Source organism: Pelecanus crispus, chromosome 6 (assembly GCF_030463565.1).
Source record: "Pelecanus crispus isolate bPelCri1 chromosome 6, bPelCri1.pri, whole genome shotgun sequence".
Lineage (NCBI taxonomy): Eukaryota > Metazoa > Chordata > Aves > Pelecaniformes > Pelecanidae > Pelecanus > Pelecanus crispus.
Window position 1 is genome coordinate 22,039,860 of NC_134648.1, and position 12,221 is coordinate 22,052,080.

At 39.4% G+C, this 12,221-nt stretch overlaps 1 protein-coding gene across 2 annotated transcripts in view; it reads left to right on the forward strand.

Annotated features, from left to right (window-relative positions):
- LRP5 (LDL receptor related protein 5) overlaps positions 1-12,221 on the forward strand; it is a 180,106-nt gene that overhangs the window by 27,101 nt on the left and 140,784 nt on the right. For both annotated transcript variants that reach the window (XM_075712080.1, XM_075712079.1), the window contains exon 2: positions 7,811-8,207. In XM_075712080.1, coding sequence (XP_075568195.1) covers positions 7,811-8,207 — 397 coding nt within the window. The remainder of the gene's footprint in view (positions 1-7,810; positions 8,208-12,221) is intronic.

Below are 12,221 nucleotides of genomic sequence, written 5' to 3' on the forward strand. Positions count from 1 at the left end.
GGCACTGAATGTATTTCATAATATGGGATACTAGTGTGGATTGGATTACTTTGCACTGGTTTGTGCCTGGTGTGGCCATGTAAACAATTTAAAATATAGGCTGGTAAAGAGTAAAATTTACAAAAACTGGCTGACAGCTGCTGCACGCAATGTGTATATATGTGGGGTATTCTTAGTAGTTTAAAATAACACACCTGTCTCCCCCTGAATTTCAGACCTTGATTCTACCTAAAATCAGATAAAATGGAAATGAATCCTCTTACTTGATAACCAGAACACTTTCTTTCATGGTTTGGAGAGGGAAATTACTATCAAATGGATTGAGCTGGAGGGTTAGAGGAATGCTATGGAATTTGGGGAAGGAGTGTATTTTCCTGTAAAAGTAGTACTATAAACCAGCCATCACTGAAAAGCCGTTCATTCACAGCTCACTGACCCACACTCATTCCCTGATTCAAAGAGAGGAGAAGTCTTAGCCGTGTCAGGAACAAAAAGCTTAGTGCATCATGGAGCCCTCAGCTGGAATATCTTCAAGTGCTTTGCTCAAGCACGAGTAGGCTTCACAGCAGCCCTTTGAGATAATTAACAGCAGAAGGAAGTGTATGTTTGTAGTGGATGGAATGATTTTTACAAATCATTGGGCTGAAGCACCTGCTCAAGTTCACTAAGGGGGTATATGTGGGAGTGATTCTGTGCAGCACAGCAGCTGCCAGTAAAAAGGACCAGTGTCCAGAATGCATAGCTTAGGGTACTTAAGAAAGAAGCTTTTTTGTTTGTTTGTTTCCTTGCTAAATATATAACAGTTGCATTAAAAGAGTAAAAAGACCTTACGTGTTTCTGTGGGATTCGTACATGCCATATTCCCTTCTTGCCTAGCAAGGTGTCAGACTGGGTTTTTTAGTTGTGCTTGATTTTAGGAGACGGGTTTGGCTAAACTCTTGATTACCTTCCTTTCTTTTTTATGCCTGAATCTCTCTCATTTTTACCTTCTTTCCTGTGTCTTTATGGCTCCAGTAGTGTCTGTGTGTCCTGGCATGTGAGCTTCCTGCTGCCACCAGCTGCTGTCTCTCTCCCCTTGAGCTAAGCCATGAAAAATGGGGATTATGCCCAAAAAGATGAGAGCATGTGGAATAACTTCCTTCTGTAAATGTTTGGAAGGAGCTTTATGCTATACATCAAAGGTCTAAGCCTCCTTATGCTCCAAAAGAGTTAGAGCTGGACAAGAGGGATCACTTTGTGCTGTGGAACTGGTTTCTCTGATTAATTTAGGGCTGCTAGGACCCTGTCTACATGGTCTTGTTTCTGCATAGCAGCTATTTTAACATATAGAAAGCTGATGCATGCTTACTCCATATCCTGTCTTAGAGTTTCCATAAGACTGTACACCCTTGGGTGCAAAATTTTTGACATGTTTGTTTTTTACCATCTTGTGTGCCTGTGGCGGGGTGGGGGCGTTGTTTTTGTTCCTTGGTAATGAATGTTTTTGCGGTTTGGGACATTGCTGCAAGAATTACATGCTATTCTCTCTTTTCAGCAGTACAGATGGCTTAACCATAGAGGTACCCTATGCATTTGTCCTGTTAAGAATTGAAATAATATTTAAAATATAAGTTGTTGCACATACTGTAATTTTGGATGGCTATTTTAGCTTGTATGCTTCTTAAAATGAGATCTTCATTTTATGTTGTGTACCAGGCTACCAAGATCCTCAATCACTTTTCTTAAAAGCACAGTTAAACCTTTCCATGACCTTTAGCCTAGTTAACTGGTTTAAGAATTGTTAAGTAAGGCTTTTCTCCTGTGCTATACATAGGATTTGTGTGTGCACTTCTGGTGCTTTCAAGAGTGCATTCAAGGTGCTTTCAATCATGCATGTGCCCTACTATTCTCATGTCTTTCTATTTCGGCTTTAAGTGGAAGGAGACAAAATGTAGGCATGTCAACAAGTATGAAGCAGTAGTATAAATATAACTTCTTAAAACTCTTGGTCAGCTTGTGTTAGAACTGTTGCAGCTTTGCAGCTACCCAGCAACTGATCTTAAATGCTCCGTTGATTATAATTCGTGATCATCTTAGTCTCAATATGTAAATGAGTTGAGACCTGTCAAACTTGTTTTCAGAACTATTACTGAAACTAATAGCAAAGGTCATGTAGTGCAATTTGTAGTTGTTTTGTCCCAGGTCACTTTGCTGGGGCTAATGGGTGCCTGTGAAGCACTTCATAAAATTTAAGTGCTGTATACGGGATTGGTACAAGTAAAAAAAAAAAAAAAAGTAAGTTAATGGCTGAATTCAGAAGCAATACACTGGCCTGTTCTGTTGGAAGGTAGTTATAGCTGGGCAGATGGCAGTAGACTTGCCATACTTCATAGAGCTTATGTTTTTAACAGAGATGAATGGAAGGCAGAGAAAAAGCAAGGTTGTTACTACCTTTTTGTGTGTGGTGGAGTGCAAACGAGTCTAAGCTTCAGTGCATTTTAAAAAAATGCTTTTTTGCATCACAAATGTGATAGAGATAGTGATAAGGGAACTGTGGTAGACATGCTAAAACTGATACTGTTTATAGTGGTCAACCAGATGAATTATACATAAAGTGTACAAATGCTCTAGTCTTATCTTATGTCTGCACAGACAACTTTCCTGATGCAGGTAAAACAATTAAAATTCAGTAATTAAACACAGGCAAGGAACAGAAGATTTGCCTAAGAACATTCAGGAGATCAAGAGCAAAGCTTGAAATTGATCCCAAGCTTGATTCCTAACCAGCTTGATCAGGGTGTTTCCTTTTCTCCAGTAAATAGACTGATGAGAAGCTCTGTTTTCACACTGTTGTGCAATAAACCTCTGTGTAGAAAACTCCATTATCAAGTCAAGGGTGTGTTTTCCAGTTAGCAGAAAAAAACTGGAAAAAATGGTGGTTTTTTGAGTAGAAATAATATGTCTTTCTAGAATGAAGTATTGTTGATCAAGTACTGCATGATCCAAATAAGATTGTAGAATTGCTGCAACTATAACTTTCTACAGTTTAGGCTGTTACCTGTTTAGAGTTCATTTGATAGTTTCTGGGATTTCAAGTTCTTTTTTTGCTTTGTCAAAGGATTGTGAACTCCAGCTATGTACAGAGGTTTTAAATATTGCCTATTATGGAAAAATATGAATTGTTCTAATTTTACTGGAAAAGAATTTTTTTTTTTTTTTTGTAACTACATTAAAATGTTGTCCTTTCAATTGGGTGGTAATAGACTGGATATAAACAGTTTGTACTCCACATTCATCATTCATCCTGTTACTGTTTATTCTTTTCTCTTTTCAAAATAAAAGCTGGTGTTTCCCTTTTCAAGCAATTTGCAGTTGTCAGGAGCATTGTTGAGCAAAATAGAGCATAGCACTAAGTGTTCCTTTGAGCATCTCCTACCTTTCTAACCATGGAGTAACTTCTCAAGCAAGGGGTATTGCCTCTTGTGTAACAGATAAACTCATTTGAAGGTCAACAGTAATCAAAGTTGTTGCTAGTTTTTTTTGAGTCTCCCCCACTCCTCCATCCCTCTCCTCAGAAACTGCTGTTAACTGGCCTTCCAGTTTGCCTTGTCAAGAGTTGTGCAGTAAAGAATTAAATGCACCACGGATAAGAGTGTTCTTTGGACCTTCAAGCCCAGTTCAGGATTGAGAAGACAGCATGATTTGAAAGGACTGCGCGTTCTTGGAAATGAAGCTTTGATTCTACAGGCACACGGGATTCAAAATAAACTTGCACTGTGTATCAGTGGGATGATCTTGAATCTCTAGGATGGTTTGTTGATGACATAGCAAATCAAGTTTTTGGTCAATGCCATTTGTTTTGTTGCTTTTTGAGCTTTCTTTGTTTCTCATTCTAATGCCTTAAAAAAACCTGTTGGTTATAATCACAGAGAGTATGAATGTGTCTTTTGAATTGCTGAACTATTGAGTTTAGTAATTCTATGAAACTATGCTATGCATCTATCCTAGAAAGGCATCTGTTTTCGTGGTTGCCTCTTTCAGATTTACTGCTTACCAGCTGGGAATGTTGGAAATTTGAAAAGTTCTGTGAACTTTCTTGGGACATCTTGGAGGTTGTATTTAGTTGAAGCTGCAGAGTTACCAAATTGCCTGCTAGTGAGCTGTCACATTCTGACCTGATGTGATAAATGCAAGGCCATGGAAACAGAGCATTTAATTGTTATTCTGAATTTTGCATGATTTTTAAAGTTGGGAGAGCTGCTGTTTCTTCAGCAGCATTCCAGGCAAGAATCAGTGTTGAGAACCAGTTACTTGTTTTGATCACTGGTTTTTGGTTTTGGGTTTATTTTTTTCATACCAGTAATGCTCTAAAAGGGCTCTGCAGCCATTTTTTATAAAATTTGGACTGAATACAATAGGCTGGTGGGCATGAGCACAGAAGTGAATATGGTTTTTAAAATCAGAGTTCTGCCTTATCTCTTTTATTTTTTCCAAAGGAAATCAAATACTCATTTGTTCTTAAAAGGGGTAAACTCTGGCTGTTTTCAGTAATCATTCAGTTCACACCAGTGTATAAACACAGTAAAATTTTAACACAGTTGCAGGCAGGGCAGTGTGATCTCCCCACTGGGTATTCATAGCCAACACAATGTGGCTGCACTTCAATCAGGATGACTAAAGCACAGAAGTGACAGAGAACACAGTGGTTAATGTGTTATCTGTATGCTGTTGCCCTACTGTGTGCATCAGTGAGGAAGAAATCTCTTGAAAGGGATGGGGAGCTGGGATAATATTGATACTGATTGGATTAGACGTTGTTCATCTCTGATCTTTAGTTAAAAAGCTGTTGAGTTCTTCTGCTGTTGATTGGACTTGATACTTCAAGTTCCTTTTTCCTTTGTAGTATGTAATGTAGTAGCATTAATAATGGCTTCAGCGTGGAAGTGCCTAGATGAAAATCCATCTATTCATGTTCCTCAAAACACATTTTTGGGACAATATTTTTTAAAAAATTTGTACATAGGCTTTTTATGGCTTTGATCTTTGGCTGGATATGGGGCTGGTTTTGTGAGTGTGCATAACTTGAGAAGTTCTCTGCCCCAGAGAACTTGTGACTTAAACAGAGCCTGCTAACATCAAACTTTTCAAGTGTTCAAATGGTTTGGTACAGTGCCACTTAAAATAGATATGGTTATGGGGAACCAATGAGTTGCAGAGAAGAAAACAAGCACTTTGCATTCTAGACATTTTTTCTTCTGTTTTCAATAACTAACCTGTTGGGCTTTCGTGATACTATTCCTAGCGTTTTTAAAGATGACAGAGAGGAGGACATGGCAAGTTAGGAAATGAGATAGGAGTGATACCGAGACTTCATTTCTTAATAAATAATTTTCTTCAAGCTGTATAAACTTTCTTGAGTTAAATATTTTAGAAAACAAAGATAATACATTTTCAGTGAAACATTAATGATAACAACTGTCTGTCTCTGCTGTCCAAGATCCTCACTAAAACCACCAGCTGATTTAAATTTTCCTTATTACTTTGATCAGCACAGACTTCCTCCAAAAAGAAAAATAAAGCCATCTCTTTCCTGACTTGGGGGGAAAAAAAGGTCATGCAGAATAATAATAAAAAGGCTGAATTTATGTACATGTTTTTAAGTTAATCTGAAGCTGAGTTGTAGATTCTAACTGAGGACCTTGGCCTGCACATAAATACACAAGCTGTTGTGAGAGATGCACTTCATTTTGGCCCATGCAGTGGCAGGCACTCTCCAGTGAGCATGTAGCTGGAGCCAGAGTTCATGAAAAAGGCAATAGCATGTGGCAGGGCTGTCAGGAGAGCAGACCTGCAATTCAGACCTTGTATAAACTGTCTTCTTTTAAAAGTGCAGGAGGAATTGAACATGAAAGACAGTATCAAGAGCTAACTCTCATATATTATACACAGTAACATGAATTTGAAACTAAAGGTGTTTATATCACAGGCTTGAAGCCATAGAAGATGAAATAACCTATCTGTTGTTGCTGCTCTGTTCTGTGTGTTGTTCCTTGAGTTGAGTGGCAAGCGTTTGGACCTGTGCTGGGTGCACACTGGAAGCAGCAGCATCAAGTGAAATGGTTGTATATGAAGCTAGGAGTCGGCAGTTGACTGGTGTAGAACTCCAGCAGCTGCTGCTTGAGTTAGAAGAATTGGGGGGAGGAGTGGGAAGGGTACTGGTGTTCAAGGTGACAGACAGTAGGGGCAAATGAAAATAGGTCTGTGTTTGATGACATGAGATCCCTATCAGACTTTGGCAATCAGAGGAGAATCTGAGGGAGCTCCGTTACTTCCAGCATCTAGTGGCTTTTTCTGAAATACTGTCTTTCTCCTTAGCTGCCAGTGGTGTTCACAGCTGTGGCCAGTATGGTGGCATCATTGTACTTGGCTGCTGCCTTTCCAGTCGTATCTGCAGATAACTATTTTTCTCGTTTACTGTTGGATGAAGAAGCAAGCCTGCACTTTTCGGAGAGAAATCAAGTGGTTAACTTGGCCATCAGTCTGGCTGGTATGGTTGGGAAGGAATGTTCTGTGGTATGTCTACTTAATGTCCTCTTCTGCAAGAAGCAGTTGGGCTGAATCATGCCCATAGTGGATTCTTCAGAGGATCCTTACAATCTCCCTCTGCTGGAGTTTTGTGTGGGGAGCAGAGGGAGTTGTTGTAGGACTCAGACCTTCACACCTTTCTCTCCCTCTCAGAGTGTGGAGGGACAGCCTCAATTGCAAGTACAGATTTACCTCTCTCTGAGTATACTAGCAGATGAGATCTGGTATGACAGAAAAGTCATCTTGGCTATGCTAAAATCTCTAGCAGTGTTACTACTGCTTCTGTAAGTCTTACTCTCCGATCCAACTCAACGAGGTTCATTTCCTTGCCTCTCATGAGTCTCCCTCCTTCCTGTCTGTCTGTGAATGCCAGCGTCATCTGCTGAGGTCATGTCATTGTCCAACTGAACCTTGCACACAAGATATCTAGAACTTGTGCAGGTAACCGCTGGAATATCTCTACAGCTGTCATTTTGACATGTCTTTAGGCTTCCCATGCCTTTTGCATCAATCGTAAGTTAGCTCCCCTCTCAAAGCCTGTCCCTGTCAGTACTAGGACTCCAGCTTCCACCACCCACTTAGAGCTTCAAACAGTAAGAACCTTTGTCCTTTTACTCTGGCTGCCTCTTCCAGCTAACAGCACTCCCCACAAACTTCCACAATGCACGTCATCATCTTCCTTCAAACTTCTTCCTTGAATTTCTCTCTCATTGTGGTGTAGGGGAGAAGACAGTAGTTTTGAACCTCTGTCAGTCTTTGCCATCTAGGAGGGCACTTGGTAGGAGCATTTCAGGGGGTTGTGTCTAGTACTGTTAGCTTCCAGCCTGCTACTAAAAGGCATCAGAACTTGCCATCTGTGTGTTGTTACTACTTCAGCTTGGTGAACCAAGCTTTTAAACCATGAAGACTGAATTTGTTCTAAACCTGGGTTTATGGATTGACAGAAGGTATTGTTGAAGGTGTTGTTGAAGGGCCTGAGTTTGAACTCTTAACTGTGTTCAAGATGATATCTGTATCCTGTAGATACAGAATTGGGCCTGCTCTTCCCTCTGTCTTCTACTGTTTTGTCTGACATGTGGAAGGAAGAGGTTTTTGGGTAGCGTGAAACTTCCCATGTTCCTTCTGCTGTACTGCCCACCCTGCTGATCTGGGAAAAGAAATCCTCCTCTGCCATATTCATACTCGGTGCCTTAACATCTGTAGATGCCAATAATACTAATATGTTTTCATTTTTTTTCTTCTCTAGCATCTCCCTTTCTGCTTTTTGCCAACCGGCGGGATGTTCGACTTGTAGATGCTGGAGGCACGAAGCTGGAGTCCACTGTGGTGGTCAGTGGTTTAGAGGATGCTGCTGCAGTTGACTTCCAGTATTCGCAAGGCATTGTTTTCTGGACAGATGTGAGTGAAGAAGCCATCAAGCAAACTTACATTAACCAAACTGGGAATGTGGTGCAGAATGTCATCATTTCTGGTCTGGTTTCCCCGGATGGCCTGGCATGTGATTGGATCGGGAAAAAACTTTACTGGACGGATTCAGAAACCAATAGGATAGAAGTAGCTAATCTCAATGGAACATCTAGAAAAGTCCTCTTCTGGCAAGACCTTGATCAGCCCAGGGCAATAGCTTTGGATCCTGCTCATGGGTAAATATTAATTTGACTTGAAATGCTTAAATGGATATAGTGGTGATTTATGTTGAGGTTTTAGTTCTGAAAAAGAAACATAGCCTTTTGTTTCAATTTAAATTTTCCCAAGGTATTTTTCTCAAGATCTGTAGCTGAACATATGTTTGAGCTTAAATATTTTGTGGCAAGAAATGACAGCCCAGACATAGAGCCAAAAAGAAAAATACAGCTGTTCTTAGGTGCCAAGCCAAATATTCAACCCGTATGATTGCCTAACTTATTCCATTGCACTTCTGAAAAATAATTAATTTTCCAAGCCTTTGTTATTTTCTCAGTTATCTTGTCTGGTAAGTTAACTTTCATTTGATATGTGATGCCTATTTAATATATCTATTCAGCAAGGTGTGTAAATCTGCATGAGTCAAAACAGGAATTCTTGCTTGCTATACTCTGGTAAACAAAATCAGTATATTTTTAAGTGGTGATGTTGAATAGTAATGTTTGTGCTGGCAAGTAAAAGAATCCAGGTGAAACCGGAAACTCTCAATGCTGTAAGGTGACCAGGTTAGGAAGTAATAAGGGAGTAGGCTGGCTGTGTCACTCTAGTGCTCCTGAAAATACTGGTATATCTGTACAGTTCCTCCCTCTTCAATACTCCCCACCATTTCACATGTGCTATTTGCTGTCCCTGTGCACAAATAGTACTGATGTTGTACAGTTTGCGCCCTGTATTCATTCAGTGATGACTGAGGATCTGCTGTGCTAGATGGAGCCCCAGGATAAAGGGAAAAGTGAGGTGCACTTCCCTTGTGTGCACAAATCCACACAAGTGAGATGATTTGCCGCTAATCTGCTGCCATTTTCACAACTCTTTCTCAGGGATCACTTTATCTTTCTCTCTTGTATGGCATGTGTAGGTAGGTTTCTCATCTGTAAAAAAAATCTGGTGTCAACTGATGTTTTAACTGAGTCTGGCCTCTTTGCAAAGGGATGCTGAGTTAATACAATGGCTTAGGATAAACTACAATTATAAAGTAGTTTGTGGTTTATCCTGCACTGAGAGATGGATGGTCTCTTGAGAAACCACCTTCTTCAGGCGTGTGAGAAGTGAAAATTGAAACTAAGCAACAGAGGGCAACTTAAGATTGCCATGTCAGCAACTGCCATGCTACGGACTGGAACTTTGTTAGGTTATTTTTGCAGTGGTTCTTACATAAGGCTTCTCAGCTGAATGTGAGGAGTTATGGGTACATTTATGATTAATACGTAAAGGACATAAAAGTACTAAAGGAAACTGTGTACCCAAAGAAACAAGATCCTTAGTTTTGTTGACACATCAAATGCTGGAGCTGCCTTTAGTATCCTTCAGATAACTGGTGGAAAGGTACGGCCATAATCAGTAAAAGGGAAAGTGGAGTGACTTAGTTGGACCAAAGGACTTTTCCAGAGGGGACCTTGTTCTCTTAATCCTGACTTCCCTATGGATACCTTTAGGTCAAAGGAATTCTTCCCATAGCAAATTGCTGTATGGAAGTATTTTAAATAAATTAGCAGGAATCCTGTGTGTATCCTTACAGCAAGTAATCTATGCAGAATTAATTAGTGCTGAAGACTAACTTTAGATCTAGAATTCAGTGGTATAATTTAAAGAGGGAATATGATGTTAAATTGAGTATTTTATAATGAGGTAGATCAGAGAGAGTGGAATGGTGCTTTCCATGAAATACCAATGCCAGGTTGATACCTCGTAAGTGGATGCAGTTCCTTGCCTTTTGACTGTTTTCTTTAAGGTAGCTTAAATACTCGTCGTGGCAATACATTTCATGCCATATTATGTGCTTTTTTACTCCCCTGTTTTGAAAAACTGAAGGGATTAACTGTGGATTTCTGGTAGTATATTGCTCCTATACTCCAGGAAATGCAAAATTATTATTTTTAATGAAAGCTGGATTAGAACAACTGGGAGAGAAAGTATTGTTGGTACAGGTCAAAAGGAGAGCTTTTTTTAAAATAATCCGTGGTGATGGTGAAGTTGCAGTGCTTCTGCACATCTAATCCTTGTTTGTGTTTGGAAGAAGGAGGGTTGCAGGCATGGTTTATTTTGCGTGACTTTGAAAGGCAGTTCTTTACAGCAATACTCTGTGCAGAACAGATGTGCAGAATTTCTTAAACATACACAAAATCCAGTAAGTGTGTAACAACAGAAGACACCATTTTGGTGTGTGTTAGGTATCTTACCTTGGTTTTGCCTTTCCGTAAGTCTGTAGTAGCCTATTCTTTGTTTCCTGGAGGACTTCTCTTCTTCTAAGTATCTTGCATTTAATCCTCCAGGGAAGGTGTGCAAGTATGAACAGTTACTGTGGAATGGGCTAATATAAGGAACAAGATTTTTTTGCCAAAAATGTAGATGTCTGCATGTGAGCTGGTCACCTTGAGACTTTCTGGTATTGATCAAAAAAATTGCTTGAGATGAGGAGAGAATGACAGTTCTTCTGACTTTTGCTCAGATCAGTTCCTTGGGTTGTCAGTGCTGCTGTCCTGAACATTAGTTCAGTCTACAGGTTGTTTTTTTTTTCCATTGGGAGCAGCAGCTTTATATGAAACAGCTCTATTGGTTTTAACCGGTGGCAGACATTTCTAATTATTATCTTGTTTGATTTGTGTATTAATCCAATGCAACAAAGCAACATAAGTAAATGGTCTGTGAAAATGCATTATGAAGATACATGTATCCTTTATAATTAACCAATTCATCCCCACTATGGCCTATTATAATCAGCCTTCATAGAGCTGCTCTTCTGGGTAAAAGTGATAAAATCCAGTATTGCCAAGGGTCCTACTGAATTAAAGGCAGGTTTGCCCAAATAACTATCTAATATAGTAAACTTAGTAAACCAAAAAAACATACATCGTGTATATTTGTGGAATAAAACATTCAAATTTAGTTTGCTTTTACAACCACTTCATTTCACATGGTAGTTCTGAAATATTTCATAGGTGCATCTGTGAAAAAGTGATCATTACATTTGACTTAGGTACAGCAGGCTCTGGCTTTGAGCTCCCCTAGAACCAGTTGTTCCTTATTTACTCGTATTTTCTGGGGAAGGAAAGTGGATGACAGTAGGAAAAAAGAACCATGTAGTACCTTTTAATTTGTCTTTCTGTTAATAAGTTTTTGTGATCAGGTGTCTAATGCAGTTATTACAACTGACAGAAGAGTAAGAATTTGTGCTAAAATAGAAAAGAACAGATTGGAGCACTTGAGTAAGTTTGTGTTTTTTTTCCTGGGTCATGAAATCTGATGAAATTTAGACTAGGATTCTTAAAATTGGTTGATGCGGTCTTAAAGTTGCTAGACATTTGCTTTCAGTCTGGAAGAATTTCCATAGATGTGATTTTGGCCTTTTAGCAGTTTCTTCTAGAGAAGTAGGGGGAAGCTTAGAAAATGAGGAAGAAAACTTCATTAGGTATAGGTCAGTCAGCTTCAGTTTCCAGAAGAAAAATGGGACAAATAAGCAGTTTGTAAATGCTTAGCTGGTACTAGTGGTACCCAAACATGGGTTTGTCAAGAATGCTCTGTGTCAAACAAATCTAATTTCCTTCAGTTGACAAAATGATGTGTCCTTGCGCAGATTGGTGACACCTTCTCTTCTCTTTTAGCTTTAGTAAGGCTGTCTGCAGAGATGGATGGAGGACTCCATTTCCTGTTGTGGTGTTCGTAGTGGGATGTTATGCCCAGTGTGGCATTTGCCTAATAAATAGGTTTTATTCCATTTTGAATGCGATTCTTCAAGACGTAGACTAGTTCGAGAGAATAGTGGAGAACGTATTGAATATACAGTGATCATCTCTCAGGAACGTTATAGGTGTGATGACCAAGCCTTAAGGCATGGGAAATGGTTGGCTTCTAGAGATCTCTTTCGACGCCTATTTTGCTATGATTTCTGGCTGACATTCAAAAGTGTGATTTTTTTTTTTTTTTTTATTTTTTTGGTGGGCTTGCTGAATAGTAAGTTGGATGTTTTTGGCGTA